General features: G+C 40.9%; 1 protein-coding gene across 1 annotated transcript; it reads right to left on the reverse strand.

Annotated features, from left to right (window-relative positions):
- Window positions 1-710: 710 nt before the first annotated feature.
- On the reverse strand, window positions 711-18123 carry tgm8 (transglutaminase 8). The gene is made up of 15 exons (XM_080462592.1): window positions 17999-18123; window positions 12585-12755; window positions 10201-10455; window positions 9941-10059; window positions 9584-9712; window positions 9233-9410; window positions 8978-9113; window positions 8414-8523; window positions 8055-8170; window positions 7819-7951; window positions 6639-6811; window positions 6387-6561; window positions 6116-6279; window positions 3385-3518; window positions 711-2410 (listed from the first exon to the last, which is right to left on the reverse strand). Exons 1-15 carry the CDS (start codon window positions 18021-18023, stop codon window positions 2263-2265), a joined length of 2166 nt encoding a protein of 721 aa, XP_080318718.1. The 5' UTR covers window positions 18024-18123; the 3' UTR covers window positions 711-2262.

An 18123-nucleotide genomic window follows, 5' to 3' on the forward strand; every position in this document is an offset into this window, starting at 1 on the left:
ATTGCCTTTTTCAAAAGTTTTTAGGTCTTGACTTTCCTTTTCTCAGTGGAAAAAAATGTTAGAATAGAAAGTTTTTGTTGATTTCCCCAAAACTCAATACAATATAACAAATATGAATTTAGAAGTACCTTAAATGGATTTAGATCATTTGTTGACTTGTAGGTTATCTTTCCTGGTTGTAATGCAGTATTTATTTTTATTTTATTTGAATATAGCTATATCTATACAAAATAAAATCTGAAATTTTCAGTTGGTAGTTGATATGTTGAAAGTTTGGATAACTTTCAATACTTTGGTGGAAAATATTTTTAACCCTTAATGGGGTCACTCGAGTTGAGGATTTGAGGGTTTGTATAAGATAAATGGAAAATTACATCAGATTTGGTTTCAACCTTTTTACAAAGAGAATAAAGAAGATAAAGAGAATCATCTGCAGTGAGTTTGAGCTTTTAAACTCTAGAGATCTGATAAATCTTTAAATTCATTTTTTTCTTCATTAAAATTCTACACACAATAAAAAAAAAACAAGGAACCACATGTATGCATGTTTTCATGTGTATGTGTGTCCTGTATTACTATGCTGGGCTATAAAAGGACTTAGATGAAATCAATACATGCACAAATGATCTATTTTACATATAAATTATAGAAAAGATCCAAAGACCCTCGGGTGTTCACCGTTCTTAGGAAAGACACAAGCATCCCTCGACTCTCCGTGAAGCTTTTTATTTGCGATCCCAGTCCATTTAGAAGTACAGAGTAACCTGAGAAAATACACTGTTTTAACCACTAGGAGGCACTTTAACACCATCCCGCTCACAGCTGCACACTCCACGAGGTTGTGTAAAAAATATTCACTGATAAGCACCATTCAACCTCTTGTTAGGAGGTGTGTGTGTGTGTGTGTGTGTGTGTGTGTGTGTGTGTGTGTGTGTGTGTGTGTGTGTGTGTGTGTGTGTGTGTGTGTGTGTGTGTGTGTGTGTGTGTGTGTGTGTGTGTGTGTGTGTGTGTGTGTGTGTGTGTGTGTGTGTGTGTTCGGATAAAGCTGCAGGTGTATGTACAGAGATAAAGCAGGTGTGTGTCGTCTTCTTCCAGGTTTGGCTGCTTTCCTCTGTGACGTAAACTTGGTCCGAGTTCGTTCTCTCCTACGTGGTTAAACTGGTGTTCACACTTTCTCACAAGGTGGTAAAACGTCAACTTACAGTCTCACACACTGCCAGAGGATCAGGAATGTGGGCATGTGTCTCATAAAGCCAGACCGAGCATGTAAAGAAGGACAACCACATATCAAGATTTAGATGGTCGTTATTTTTACTCTTTAGGTGCTTCCACTTCAGTAGTTTGATTACTTTTGGCTGAACTCATACTACGCTACTGCCTTTTAGGTTTACAACGTTTTTAAGTGAAAACGCAAAACTTTCATTGTGTTTTGGGCGTCCGCTTACGTGACAGCGGCGCTCGGAGTCACTGAAAACACAAGTTTTTGAAAACGTCTTTGTGGAAACGAGAAAACGACGCCACTCGCATGCGCCCTACAGCCAAAGTAAATAGTTCTTCTTCATTGACTCCCATTGTTAATGTTTATAGCGTATTGTTCTGTCACGCACCAGTGTGTGTTGTTTCATTCCAGAAACAACCAACAGACGCCCACTAGTGGCCCACCGTGCTAATTACATTGTTTTCAAAACTTTAGTGAAAGTAAAACGATGCGTGTTCCGTTGAAACGTTGTGTAAACGGAGACCTGAACTTTAAAGTCTGTTGGACGAAAGCAGCTGTACATTGAATTAGAATAACAACTTTAAAAAACAAAACAAAGAAAAAAACCAAGTGGAAAGCACCTTTCGAGGATTTTCTGTGTCCTTCATTGGCGGGCACGCTAAGTTGAACTTTTAAAAAGAGAAAACGTTTATGGGCTCCCTTTCATTGGCGTGGTTGGAAAGCAGCAGCAGCAGCAGCAGCAGCAGCAGCAGCAGCAGCAGCAGCAGCAGCAGCAGCAGCAGCAGCAGCAGCAGCAGCAGCAGCAGCAGCAGCAGCAGCAGCAGCAGCAGCAGCAGCAGCAGCAAGACACAGCGCACAAGAAAAGCCCTCATCCACAGTGTTGGAAAACACCAAAACATTACAGCGGGAAAACACACCCACAGCTCCGGCCTTCCTACGTTCACACAGCGGGCAATCAACACGTTATACTCTCCCAGAAGAAGAAAAGTTTTCAGAGAAGGAGTGAAACACGAAGCAGGAGGAGCAGTGAGACGTGGCAGCGCTCAGGGGATGACGGTGATGGGGGCGCTGGCCTTGATGTCTCTGAATTCAGAGCAGTCAAAGTCAACCAGGAGATTCTTCTCTCCCGTCTTGTAGGGGATAAAGTACACCTTGACACGGATCCGGTTTTCCGACCTGAGATCTGGAAGTCTGCGGGCGACACAAACAAAGAGCAGCTCAGGTACAGTTTGATAATAAGTGTGAAACCATCATGTGGAATTAACGTTACGGAATGCCTCCGGGGCCTTTAGATGAAGCTTTGAAGTGAAGACGCAAAAGTATTGTTGAGTTTTGTGTGTCTGTTCACACAGCAACAGTGCTCCGAGCCACTGAGAATGAAACTTTTTGAGAATGGCTCCCAAGACGCAACTTTTCTCTGTGGAAACTGCTGAAAACGCAACTATTTGAAAAACTTTCAGGCTCCTTGTAAACGGAAGAAACGCTGCCACTGGTCCTACGCACCTCAGTCATAGTAACTAGTAGTTCTGCACAGTAGTTCTGCACATGCTCAGTAGAGACAATCACAACAAAGTTTCATGACTCTCAGTACATAGTCTCCTGGAACTTGGTAGTTTTATTTTGACAGTCACTGTAATAACAATCCAACTTGGTGGTCTGTCCACTACAATGTCCGTGTTCTCCCAGTGTTCCTCTTTAGAGCTCATTGTTCTTTGCGTGTGTGTGTGTGTGTGTGTGTGTGTGTGTGTGTGTGTGTGTGTGTGTGTGTGTGTGTGTGTGTGTGTGTGTGTGTGTGTGTGTGTGTGTGTGTGTGTGTGTGTGTGTGTGTGTGTGTGTGTGTGTGTGGTTTCATTACAAAAACAAACAGCAGCCCCCACTAATGGCCATTCATACTAACTCCATCATTGTCAGCGTTTCAGCTGTTTTCCGTGCAAACGGACATCATTTTCAAAACTTTTATGAAACAAAAACGATGCGTTGAAATGATCTGAATGTGAAAATCGCATCTCTGCCATTAATACATTCATGATAAATCCAAATGAATCTTCTCTAAAGCAGGAAAAACATCTGTTGTGACACAGTAAGACGCCTTGCTTTACTTTTCACTGGTGTCACGTGTATAAAATGGGTCCATTTTGGTGAGTAAAGGTTAAAATCACACTCACTTGCATTCGAATTCGTCTTTCATCAGGCCGCTCCCGCTGACGGTCAGAGTGCAGTTGGTCAGCCTCTCCTCCACCGGGTTCTCAAAGACGACCTCCACCATCGCCCTGCGGTTCAGCTTGACCTCCTCAGAAATCTGAAACACACAATTCACACTTTATACATGGACCAGTCAACACAATGATGTAAAGTCACCTGCCCCCCGAGACTATATCTGACTACTTACTATACCAAATTACTAATACTGGACATATCTAACAATACTATACATTGACTTTATCTACTAAGCTTGCAGAATCAGTCCTATACAGTATTATACTGTACCTACCTACTTCTATTATACTGTACCTACTTCTATTATACTGTACCTACTTCTATTATATTGTACCTAATCCTATTATACTGTACCTACTTCTATTATATTGTACCTAATTATATTATACTGTACCTACTTATATTATACTGTACCTACTTCTATTATACTGTACCTACCTACTTCTATTATACTGTACCTACTTCTATTATACTGTACCTACCTACTTCTATTATACTGTACCTACCTCTATTATACTGTACCTACCTACTTCTATTATACTGTACGTACCTACTTCTATTATACTGTACCTACTTATATTATACTGTACCTACTTCTATTATACTATACCTACCTCTATTATACTGTACGTACCTCTATTATACTGTACCTACTGCTATTATACTGTACCTACCTACTTCTATTATACTGTACCTACCTCTATTATACTGTACCTACTTCTATTATACTGTACCTACCTACTTCTATTATACTGTACCTACCTCTATTATACTGTACCTACCTACTTCTATTATACTGTACGTACCTACTTCTATTATACTGTACCTACTTATATTATACTGTACCTACTTCTATTATACTATACCTACCTCTATTATACTGTACGTACCTACTTCTATTATACTATACCTACTTCTATTATACTATACCTACCTCTATTATACTGTACGTACCTACGTCTATTATACTGTACCTACTGCTATTATACTGTACCTACCTACTTCTATTATACTGTACCTACCTCTATTATACTGTACCTACTTCTATTATACTGTACCTACCTACCTCTATTATACTGTACGTACCTACTTCTATTATATTGTACCTAATTATATTATACTGTACCTACTTCTATTATACTGTACCTACCTCTATTATACTGTACCTACCTACCGCTATTATACTGTACCTACCTCTATTATACTGTACCTACCTACCTCTATTATACTGTACGTACCTACTTCTATTATATTGTACCTAATCCTATTATACTGTACCTACTTCTATTATATTGTACCTACTTCTATTATACTGTACCTACCTCTATTATACTGTACCTACTTCTATTATACTGTATCTACTTCTATTATACTGTACCTACCTCTATTATACTGTACCTACTTCTATTATACTGTATCTACTTCTATTATACTGTACCTACCTCTATTATACTGTACCTACCTACTTCTATTATACTGTACGTACCTACTTCTATTATACTGTACCTACTTATATTATACTGTACCTACCTACTTCTATGATACTGTACGTACCTACTTATATTATACTGTACCTACTTATATTATACTGTACCTACCTACTTCTATTATACTGTACCTACCTCTATTATACTGTACCTACTTCTATTATACTGTACCTACCTACTTCTATTATACTGTACCTACTTCTATTATACTGTACCTACTTCTATTATACTGTACCTACCTACTTCTATTATACTGTACCTACCTACCTCTATTATACTGTACCTACCTAATTCTATTACACCGTACCTACTTCTATTATACTGTACCTACCTACTTCTATTATACTGTACCTACCTACCTCTATTATACTGTACCTACCTACTGCTATTATACTGTACCTACCTCTATTATACTGTACCTACCTAATTCTATTATACCGTACCTACCTACCTCTATTATACTGTACCTACCTACTGCTATTATACTGTACCTACCTCTATTATACTGTACCTACCTACTTCTATTATACTGTACCTACCTACCTCTATTATACTGTACCTACCTACTTCTATTATACTATACCTACTGCTATTATACTGTACCTACCTCTATTATACTGTACCTACCTAATTCTATTATACCGTACCTACTTCTATTATACTGTACCTACTTCTATTATACTGTACCTACCTCTATTATACTGTACCTACCTACTTCTATTATACTGTACCTACCTACCTCTATTATACTGTACCTACCTACTTCTATTATACTGTACCTACCTACCTCTATTATACTGTACCTACCTACTGCTATTATACTGTACCTACCTCTATTATACTGTACCTACCTACCTCTATTATACTGTACCTACCTCTATTATACTGTACCTACCTCCCTTTTCAATCACATTCACCCATTCACACACGCGTTCACACACCAATGGAGGCTACAAGGCTGCGTCACTCCAAATTTGGGAGGAATTTGGGGTTCAGTGTCTTGCTCAAGGGCACTTGGGCATGTGGACAGGTGGAGATGGGAATCAAACCTGCAAGCCTCCCATTGGGAGACGACCGCTCTACCGATGCCGCCAGTAGGGGCAGCAGGAGCACTAACTGCTGCACCACATGCAGCCAAGCCAGACCTGCCATTCCACCGATCCAGGCCGCCCTCTGGTGGTGGTCTACTCACGCTGACTGTGACCTCGGGTTCCAGCAGCACCACGTCACACTCAGCCAGGTACGTGTGGTCTGGCACGTCTTTCTCCGACACCACGCCGTTGATCTTCATGCTCTCACTCCTCACCATGTGCTTGTGGTAGACCGAGTACGGGACCACGATGGGGATGGACATTTCTGGAAGAGACGACAGAAACAAGGACAATGTCGGGTTGGTTCACAGGCCTCAGTGAAGGTTTGGAGCCAACTTGCTTCTCAATAACAAAATGGAACAGAAGAGTCACCTTGTCCAGGCAGCAGAGTTTTGGACATCTTCTCGCTCTGGATGTTTGCGGACGGCACGCCGTTGTACCTCATGGCCTGGACGTTGATGTTGATGGTCAGGTCTCTGGGGACGGTGCTCTCACTCTGCAGCACCAGGATCATGCTCACATCTTTCCCGTTCACCGGCTGCGCCGCCTGAAACACCCAGCACGACGACGATCCAGACAGGAAGAATGAAGAAATCGAGAAAGTGTGGGATTGGCGAGACGTACCTCTTCAAATCGGATAGACACTTCCGGTGTTGGAGTCACATCAACCGGGGTGTCGATTGGGTAATCGATTTCATCATCTTCACTATTTTCTTCTTCGTCACTTTCCATCTGTTCCGCTCGGGTGTAGTCTCTACTTATGGCATACTTGAAGACAAGCCTCTCCTCCGTTGTTCCTGTGGAGGAGATGGATTTTCATGACCTTGCTACTGTTTTTTGGGGGATGTTTTTTGTCTTTTTGTCTATGAGCAAATGGTCCAACTCCATCTCATCTCCTGAAAACCATCAACAGATGCCGTTTCACCAGATTCTCTATCGGGACGACTTCCTACTCTGCACTGCTGAACCTTCCCATTCATCCACACCCGCCTCTGGAGAGGTCCAATTAGCATTAGCACCGTTCCTCTGAAGGTTACTACTCTACTAAACTCCTGTTTACAAGGAGAAGAGTGACTCATTAACCCTTAAGTAACTCAATTGAAACTCACTTGAAGGCGTTGCAATGTAAACAACGCCACATACAGCGGTTAGCGAAGGAAGGTGAATTCCAGCAGTCACACGGCGTGTTTCATCCGTCGCACTGCATTATGTAATAATGGTGCAATATGTAATAATTTAATACAGTTTCAACTCATTATCTAATAATGCCGCATTTTATAAAAAAAAAATCTTGGAACGCATTTTCTAATAAACTTACATATTGCAACAGTACAAAATGCGGGTAAAAGGATGAAATGTACTCACTGGGACTTATAATCTGGTTTCAAGTCTTCAAGAAAAAAGAAATGGCTGGTGGAAATACTGATTGGCTTGTAACTTTAAAAATCTACCAGCCACAATGGCAGCTGATCTAAAAAGTTCATCCCGATTTAGATCCTGATTCTACCATCGCTCTGTTGGCAGGACATCAGCAAAAGCAAAGAGTGACATAGAATTCTAGTCCAACTGAATCTTAATTGTTTCATTATTTAACATAGAACCATGTATACAGGTAAAGGGCAACTTTCATTACATAATGCACCAAATTATTACATTTACAAAAAAAGAAAAGTGGAACAAACATATTCTGTAATAACTGTTGCAATATGTAACAAGTCATTACAAAATGCGGGTTTATTACACAATGAGGTGAAAATATATGACATTATTTCATATTGCACCATTAGCACATAATGCTACACACCCTCCTTGAACTTGTAATTGTTCGTGATGTCTCTCCTGTGTTTGGATCCGACCGCCTTGGTGGAGATGTTCTGTCCGACTCTCTTGGTGTCGGAGATGATCTTCATTATTGCAGTCTCATCTTCGCCGATGACCTGAGGGGGCGAGAAGAGACGCAGGAAACTGTCAACGACTGGTTGAGTCTCGTCGCATTTCATCTCGAAATGAGAAAGTGAAGCTGCAGCTCTGCTCACTCACCAGCCAGTCGACGCAGTCTGCGTTCACCTCGGCATACACGAACGGGACGTCGAAGTCCAGCTCCGTTCCTCCTGTCTTGATGGCTTTCACAGAGGCTGGGCCACAGCGAAAAACCCCTGCAAGACGAGCAAGAAACAACAACATGCATGAAACAAACACAAATATCTGTTAAAATCACGTTTATTAAACTTTTGTTGGAAGAACCATTTAGCTGATATGTGCATTAAACATTTTAGTAAGTTTTTGTGAATTGTAGATATCAGAAAGGAAACCTATTCATAATGATATATGGAGATTATATGAATCCATACATAATTTATTTCCATAATGAAAAAAAGCAAAACAAAAAAAAACTGTACCTTCACTGGTCTCCTGAGGTGTTGGATCCAGAACCTGCCAGCCGTCGTACTCGCCTTTTTCTGACAGATCTGGTCTTCTGAACCATCCCTCCACCCAAACATGGTAATTCCTTTCAAAAGAAACAAACAATAAAACAAGCAGCTTTTTTAATGGTCACAATTAACATAAATAACAGTGGAAGAATAATAGTAAAAATATTAGCAGTGCACACAACACAATGCTGAGAGCCGAGCTCAGATGTTGACATGAAAGCTCCTTCGATGCTCAAACTTCTTAAAGACGTGCGTGATGCAACGGCTCTAGGTTTTTGGGGTAGTGTCACTGTATCTTATAGCACCAGAATGTTTCATTAAAATTCACTTTATGTTGAGATTATTATAGTTTATGTAGTAGTTGGTTCTCTTTTCAGAAAAATGTTGACATTTTCATCACATGTACTATGCTTAAAGTTGAAATGTAAAGGTTATTATGGCACTATGGTTATTTCATTCTTCATATATAAATATTCTATCTATTTAAATTCTGGCTGACGGGTTGATGATGAAAACCTATTTAATTCTCACCAGATGCTGTCAGGACTCTGCCTCTCCTCTATCCCGTTGGCAGAGTAGAACGTATCGATGGTCAGATTCCTGTCCACGTCGTGAGCAGATGAGAAGTTGGTGATCACACGGCAGGGGATTCCCAACAGGCGCATCACTGCAATCAATCAGTCAATCAATCAACAGCTGGCCATCCAGTCAGCCAGCCTGCAGATCAATCGATTGAACATCCGTCTCCATGTTGTTCAGTGTGCAAGCAGGGGAGGGGCACCTTACCTGAGCACATGACACCGGCAAACACCCAACACTGTCCATAGTTGACTGGTTCAAACTCGCTCTTGTACCACTTGCTCAAAATGGCATGGCTGCCGTTCCAGTGAGTCGGCGCATAACCACCTTCAAAGTAGCCACTCCAGTTGCCTCTCACAATGCCCTGATCGTCTTGACTATTGACCTAGAATGAAACAGAGACCTTCAGCCAACACAGTGAAACCGAGGCTGTGACATCAGTTCTGAAAGATTCCCGTTTTCTTCACCAGATTGTTGGAAAACGACAATTCAGAAGAGTTTAAAGAAAGAAAACCTGAGGTTCAGTTGGAGGTCAGTAGGATTCTTTATATGTCCTACCATGGCGCTGATCACGCGGCTCACGTAGACGGGGTCACCGCGCTTAGCGACGTCACCAGCCGGGTCTTCCTTGTAGTTCAGGCTCCTGTCCAAGATCATCATACAGATGTCCACCATGTCCTCCTCAAACTGGACTCGGGAGAAAAGGAAAAGAGAAGTTGGTCCTCCAGTCCTGTTAAATGTGTGTGTGTGTGTGTGTGTGTGTGTGTGTGTGTGTGTGTGTGTGTGTGTGTGTGTGTGTGTGCGTGTGTGTGTGTGTGTGTGTGTGTGTGTGTGTGTGTGTGTGTGTGTGTGTGTGTGTGTGTGTGTGTGTGTGTGTGTGTGTGTGTGTGTTTGTGTGCGTGTTTGTGTGCGTACCTGTCCAAAGTCCCAGTCCAATGACATGATGTAGTTGGTACTCCCTTCATAAATCACTCCCTGTTCATTCAGCACGTACTCTTTCGTCTTCTTCTCGAAGGCCAAATACACGGCGTCCTCTACAAAGAGAGTGAATCGTATCATTTCAATGGATCGAGTTCTCTGCGACTCAGACACTGTGTTTCTCTCCCAGGTTAATTAAACCTGGGATCCCATGAAATAATGCTAACAGATAACTTGACAGGAGATGAGAAACCTACCAGGAGACCATGGGTTGAAGAGGACCACCAGGTCTGCCAGATGAGCCTCCTCCCCCTTGTATTTGACGAGCAGCTTGTACTTGCCGATGGGGCAGTTGGCGGGAGGGGTAATGAAGATAGTCAAGTTGCCCCTTCTTATCGAGGAGTGAAGCCTGAGGTCTCCCTTCCACGCTACCTTTTCTGACGATGTTGCTCCCACGACGGCCGGGATACTGAAAGACGACATGGTCCCCAGGGCTTCGCTCGGATGTTCTCCTGGAGAATGAAGCCACCGGAGGAGTCAATCATCCATAGAACCATAGCTCCTGTCAGACATAATCTTACAATACCAATAATAGTTTATATAGAAAAAATAAAGCTAAATGTTTCATGAGGAAAGAAAATAAGAGTTCAGGGTACTTTCTTTCAAAAAACCAAACTTTATCTCAGCTCCAAACATGAAGGTCAGTAACTACCATGTAAATATCAATATTTACAGAAACGTGTGGTAAAGGAAGATTTGATTTTTTTGATATCAACTCTTCCACATGGTCTCATTGGTCCAATAATGTTTCAAAGTTTATTGCTTTTCATTTGAATATTGGATCATAGGAGCTGCATTCACAATCTGCTGTGTCTGTGTGAGCTGGACTGGCTCCGCCCACACATGCCTATCTTGGAAAGAGGAGGAAGTACTTCCTCTCGTGGTGCCATGTGCCAGAGCAGAGCTGCCTAATTGTGGGAGGAGGCAAAGGGAGGGACTACCTTGATTGGGATTGGCTAAACCCCCGATGACACTATATAGGGTTTGATTTCTGATTGGCTGGTTGGAGCAACACACTTTTTAAAACCTGAAACAAGCCAGGGAGAGAGAGGACAGACTGTCTTCACTTCTGGGGCGTCAGTCCAGGTATGGGGACGATTAGTATTGTTGGAAAACCTTTAGAAAGTGAATTTTGCAAAATATGACCCCTTTAATTATCAACTGAAAAATGCCAGCAGTGGGAGGGGCTCGCTAAAAGTCTTATTTCAAAATCCTAAACAGACCAAACAGCTCGTCTGTGAACATTGTTTTTTTCCAGACGTCTACTAGTCCCCACCCAATAAATACTTGACTCCACCTTGATATTTACTCACCTTGACTGGTTATACATTATGCAACCTTTTTCTTTGTAAGCCTGACATTCCCTTCCTGTCTTTTATTGAAAAAAAACAAAACAGCCACTGTAATCATTTTAGCTTTTATGACTCAGACTTAAATGACAGGGTCATCTGCAAAAAGTCATAGTTTTAGCCACCCAACCACTTTAATACTCATCAAAATGGGAAGTCCTTGGCTTCGTCCTTGGATATGTTCTATATGTCCTATAAAATGTTTTTTAATAAAGCGCTGCATTAATTAACCACACGAGGGGCTTTTGCACTAATTTCTCTCAAACCCTGGTATAAATTTCACATCGACCAGATACACCGTTCAAATCACAAATACATTCACCATTATGCAGAAATGGGTGTGGTGTCGCTAGAATGAGGTGTGTTCAGGTGCATTGTGTTTATGAGGAGAACGATGGGACGATGGACCCAGAAAAGCCGGATCTCACAACAATGAGACAGTGTCTGATAGTTTGTTTAATGGGTCGGCTAGATTTAAGGTAGTAATAATATACTGTACACAAACATGCCGTAAGGCCTTTAGGGCTTTTATAAAAATGACAGGAGAATGTTAAAGGTACAGGTGCATGCCCAAAAAAATACCAAGAGTACTAATTATACTCTGTGCCATACATTTTACTCGTGCACCAAGCTCATTAGAAGGTATTTTTATTGGAATAGTTTCCTTGGGGCAATTAATTTAAGTCACCTGAATGAGAGGACACAGTGTTGGTGATAAACAGGTTTAACCCACAGCCACTGGACTCCTTTTACTGAAGCTAGCAACAAGGAGTGGACTCAACACTGCCCCCAAATGTACAACAGAGGAACAACTTATTTCAATAGTGCGATTAAAAAACAAAGCTAGAAATGAGTTGCTGCAAATTTCTAAGTCAGAAAAAACTATGATTTCCTGTATCACGCTTCATGTATTTCCTCTTTAAATCACAAACTCTATCAAAGTCGAAATATTAAAATGTTAATGTAAAAATATACAAGTATTTATGCTACTAAAAAAAACTAACTTCCACTTTCAAGCTCTTTTCCAACATTTCTTCTTGTAGATCATAAATAATTGAACCACAACATTTTGGTTTCAGAAAGGTTTTGCCTTTACACAGCAATGGAAGAAACACTGGAGAAAACTCATTCAAGCCATTTGCCCGAATATATAAAAAACATTTTTATGTATTTTGTGGGTAGAATTTGTGCAGAAGCAATGAAAAGGTGAGGTTTCTGGAGAGTGAGCTTACCGGTCTGTGCCGTGATGGTGAGCGGGTTGATGTGGGGGTTGAAGGCCTCGTTGAGTTTGATGGAAATGATGAAGTGCTGGCCTCGGCGGACGATCAGCTTACTGAATGTGATATTATCCGTGTGGTGGGCCATGTTGTTGGACCCACAGAAGAGATACACTCCCTTCAAAACTGGAAGAAAAACATCAAGAATGCACACACAAGGTCAGTTTTTTTAAACAACATTTGTGAATTTGTTCCCCTTGTGATATTAGCCCGTGATTCTTTGTATTCTCTTCTTGTCACACTCTCTGAATTCTTTCTGCTGCTCTCCTTCTGCACATTTTATCATTTTGCTTTAAATTCTGCTGTGAACAGTTTTCTTTTTTGGCAAAATTGTTTCTTGCTCTGCCAAATACAGTAGTGATGGAGGTTTTCCGTGGTACTATAGAAGCTTTCTGTTGTCATACAGTGACATAAAGTTAGGGTTAAGTCCCCCTTGACGTGATAATGTTTCAAGTGAAAACACATTGGTTTTGCAGTTTTAGTTTCAGCAAGGTTTTACATTTACACTGCAAAATTTTGAAAATGATATCTGTTTACACAGAAATGCTCAAAACGGTGTATTTTTCACGTTGGGCCACCAGTGGGTGCTCTTGGTTGTTTTTGTAGTGAAACCACACACACATAAACATGAGCGATGGGAGAACACGGACATTCCCGTGGAGAAAGGACCAAGTTGGACTGTTATTACGGTGACTGTCAAAATAAAAGGATCAAGTCCAAGGAGACTATAGACTGGGAGTCATGACACTTTGGAAGAAAAAGTGTTCTGATTGGCTCTACTGAGCATGCGCACAAGAGGCCATGTTGCACCGTTTACAAGGGCTCTAAGAAGAAACACTACAATGACAACATTTATATGGCATTTTCCAAGCCTGGATATTCAGTTTGAATATAGTTTGCCCTGCAAGTTAGACTCTCGATCCGTAAATCCAGCTCTTGTAATGCCAAAGTAAACAACCAGACAGCTGGATTGGGTGGAACCTGCCTCGGCATGTTGGATGCGGGGCAGTTGGCACAGCAGGTGCAGAAAGTAGGTGAGGGCGAGGCGGTGGAAGGGTGTAAACACGCTTGATGGAGTGGAAAAATAACTGGAGTGGAGTTACGACGTCAAGGAGGACGTGTGTGAATCAGATGGATGGAAACCTCAAAGGTCTGCTTTGTGTTCCCGGAGCAAAGGGTGAGCAAATGCACTAATTCACCCAACTTACACAACAAGTTTGACCTGTGGAAGTCGGTTAGGCCGGTCGGCCCCCAGCCTAAATCAACCGCGGGTATATGTGGGAGGGAGGTAATGCGTCAGGGACTCATTCCCTCCCTCTCCTCTCAGGAAGCCTGAGGTCCCGTTTACACAATGATTTAAAGAAAAATAGCAAAGCTTTCATTGTCTTTTGGGAGAGCATTCAGGTGCTCGGAGCTGGCTCCCAAGGTGGAACACAACTTTCTGAAAATGCCTGAGCTCCTTCTCTGTGAAGACATTGGAAATACTGCTACTGCGCTTGTGTACCACGGCCATAGTAAATACTGTAGTTTTTCTGCACATGCTCAGTAGAGACAATCAGAACAAAGTTTCCTCCGCAGTGTCATGACTCCCAGTCCATATTCTCCTGGGACTTGGTACTTTTATTTTGACAGTCACCATAATAACAATCCAACTTGGTGGTCTGTGTACTCGAATGTCTGCGTTCTCCCATTGTTGATGTTTATAGTGTATTGTTCTCTGCTGCATGTGTGTCTGGTTTCATTACAAAAACAAACAACACCAACTAGTGGCCCTACATGCTAACTACATCGTTTAATTTTCAAAACTCTGCAGTGTAAACGCAAAACGTTTCTCAAAGGAAAATCTGAGCTCGGGGAGCGAGCGAGACGAGGAAGTGGTAACCTGTCGCCTGCAGGAATCGAACCAGCAAACAGACAGTAAATGAACTTACATTAACTTGTATTAGATTTACGTGCACGGTGCAGATTATCAGATTGTGTGAAGCAGATGTGATAGAAACTAATTCAGCATTTTGAACGTGACCAAACAGTCTGATTAAAAGATAAACTGATGCTTTAATCATGAAGAATTCGGTTTTGCAGGCAGGCAAAGTTTTGCTTTAATTTGTATTGATGTTTTCAAAAGAATTGCGATGCTGTGTTAAATAGGAAAATATCATTTACATATTTTTATCAGATATTTAAAGTTGGACGATGTTTGCTTTTTTTTTCTTCTAATAAATTTGATGGCAGCAACACATTTCAATAAGGTTGAGACAAGGCTGTTGAGAAAAGTATCTGTAAATATGTACTACACTTCATTTACGTCTTCATTACACGCCAGTCATATGTGTATTGTATGTTTTTCTTTATTGATTCTGTTAAGTATTCTTTATTAAGTGTGTGTGTGTGTGTGTGTGTGTGTGTGTGTGTGTGTGTGTGTGTGTGTGTGTGTGTGTGTGTGTGTGTGTGTGTGTGTGTGTGTGTGTGTGTGTGTGTTTCAGTTTTAACAGACAGAAGCAGCGATCCTGGATAGTGTTTTCATTGCTGGGTGTGTTTCCTTCAGGGCTTTTGTGTGCATGAGAAAAACTCAAATACTTTGATGTTGTTGCGGGTATATAGCTGTTGTATAACCAGCGTACACTACCTCTTTCTATCTGCTGCTTTTATGTAGGTCACATATCCAGTATTTCAGAACAGAATCGTTATTTAAGAACAAGCAAACTCCACGACAGACGCGAGACCTGCACGAGCTGCAACTGAATGAGATGCAGAACCTTCAGATTCGAACCAGCAACCTACTGACCACCACATTGAGCAAACATGAGGCAGAAAGTCTACCCCTGGTAACCAGTTTCCAAAAAGAAGGAAAAAAAAAACCAGACAGCTGAAACAAAGTGCTGCAGATAAAGAGACATAGGTACAAACAATAAAAAGAATACTAATTAAAAAAAATACAATTAAAAGGCAACTTATTAAAGGGGCAGAGTCTCAAGCTGGGTTTAAAGCTAAGAAATAAATGGGTTTTAAAATTCATTTTAAAAAATGGAGCGTGAAGGGGCTTGTCTGACGCAGAGTGGTGGCTCGTTCCATAATTTAGACAAACTGTACGATTTCAACAATCTTCTAAGTTCACAGCGAGCGACATTGTACGCAAGTAATAAACTTTGGTCACGACGTGAAGTTTGAGCAGATCGCTCAATGAAAACAAGCTGAATCGCAGAATCACGATAAAGAAACTACCAAAGAACGGAGCCCTAGGTCTTGTGGAATTTCGGAGTTTGGAGAGAAATTCCCCAAAATATGGACGAGAATATGGTCGCAGTCGTGGATCAGAAAGGGAAGTACTAGCGTTAGTACTTAATTTCATACTGCAATTCTATTGGTTGAAGGTTCAAAGGCCATCCAGGTTTCAATGTCATCAAGACATAGCAACAGAGGCGTCAGTGAGAACGCATCGTTCTTCTTTAACGAGACGTCAATCTGGCAGGGGCCCCAGAGTTGAGCCCTGTGGAACCCCGTTTTAAAGTGAAACGGAGGAGGATTCAGGGCCCGGTTGGACCTAAAACACGCAGCTTCATGACCGCTGATGAAACAAGCAGGAGATCAAGATGATCCATTGTGACGATAGCAGCAGTTAAGTCCAGCAGAACAAGAAGCGCGTAATCGCCACAATGGTCAGCCAGGAGGACGTCATTAAAAAACCTAAATCAGTTCAATTGCCTGCTCAGATTTATTTGTTCTCCTGTTCTCATTTCTTCTTTTTGCATATTTTTAAGCTCGGCTTGGAACCTTCTTAAGATCCAAAACTGCAAAATACAAATTCTTACAATTTTGTAACTGGTGTTAAGATTATGACCAGGAATGTATTAAACATACAAGGCTGCACGCAAATTTCCAGTTACTCTAAGTAACCTTTCACAGATTGAAATACTAAGATGATGAATATTTTTGGCTACATTTGTGGCTTTTTAAGTCAATTTAAAACTTTAATGTTCCACATAACTCAGAACAAAACTCAGATAATCTAACCAGTGTTTCATATTCTGTGATTTGTAGCTTTGAAACTTCACTTTGGTTTTCTGCAAAAGGTTTATCTTAAAATAAAATGGTTAAAAATGCCTTACAATATGGGTACTACTGTTAGATGTAGAGTGGCATTGAGCAAATATGGAATCAAACTTTATCTTGTTTTTCTTCCGAAGTGTCAATCTGGTGCAACAACTACAAAATAAAGATCATTTCTGAGGGTAAAGAAGCAAACAATTATTTCTTAAATAATTAGTTTCAAGAAATTACATACAACCAACTATTATTCCAACGTATAACACAATAAGAAATGTGAAAAGATGCATATATATATATATATATATATATATATATATATACACTACATATATATGTGTGTGTTTGATAACATGATGTTTCTGTATTAGTTTTCAAGTTTATCAGTAATTCATGGTTAAATCATTCATCTATTTCATATATCTGTGATTTCAATACTGCGCTATACTGCACTTAATACCTTTGTTTTCCTTTCATTGGTACTTTTGTTTCGGGTGCTTCTGTCTTCAGTCAGGCATTTTGTTGTTGACGAATGCGTCAAAACGGATTAATTTTTTTCTGTGTGTAGAACTCTAAAGCGCGTGTGCGTGTGTGTGTGTGTGTGTGTGTGTGTGTGTGTGTGTGTGTGTGTGTGTGTGTGTGTGTGTGTGTGTGTGTGTGTGTGTGTGTGTGTGTGTGTGTGTGTGATAACATGCTGCCAAGGAAGCTACTAGAAATTGCGAATCTCCCCTGGCGTGCTGGGGCTTGTTTGGTGTCGTCACTTGAATCTTCCTTCACATCAACAGAGGCGGCAAAAAGTACATTTACACACAATTTAAAGTGACTCAAACTTTGGTGTGTCTTGCTTAAGTCACGCTTCCCAGATGTAAAATGCTCAAATCTGCCACAATCAGTTATTTTCAAAATGAGTTTAAAGCTGCAGATCGTTTCCTCTTTTTGAAGTAGATAATTAAATAGCGTGTCATTACGTTTCACAACGTCAAGAAATCTTTAATTTTCTGTATGTGGTGTTTGCGCTCATTCTGTGTAAAATGAATACTTCTATTTATTTGCATTATTTCCTCTTGGAAGCGGCCATCAAAGCTTCATTGAGGAAAAACCTGAAAAGCCACTGGGACCATGTGATCTCACACTCCAGCTGACCTGGATTAGCTTTTCACTCTCTTACAAAATAAACTAAACATCCTTAAATAATTGAAGTCTAATTGAAGAAATCACAGAAATAGTGAACTTGTAGGATACTTCAGTCAGAAATGGCGCTTCCATTCATACAGGTGAGTCAGTCCCACCTGATCTGTAGGTTTTTCTAAAAGTTGCGTACTCACAGGCTGGTTTGGGTTCCGTTTCCATCTTCGCAGGCTTCTTGTCTCACAGGGAGAAGCAGTGTGTCCGACCAGCTCCCAGCTTCAACCTCAGAGGACTCCACCAGGCTGACTCCACCAGGCTGATC

This window comes from Lipophrys pholis (genome assembly GCF_963383615.2).
Source record: "Lipophrys pholis genome assembly, chromosome: 4".
NCBI classification, from domain to species: Eukaryota; Metazoa; Chordata; class Actinopteri; order Blenniiformes; family Blenniidae; genus Lipophrys; species Lipophrys pholis.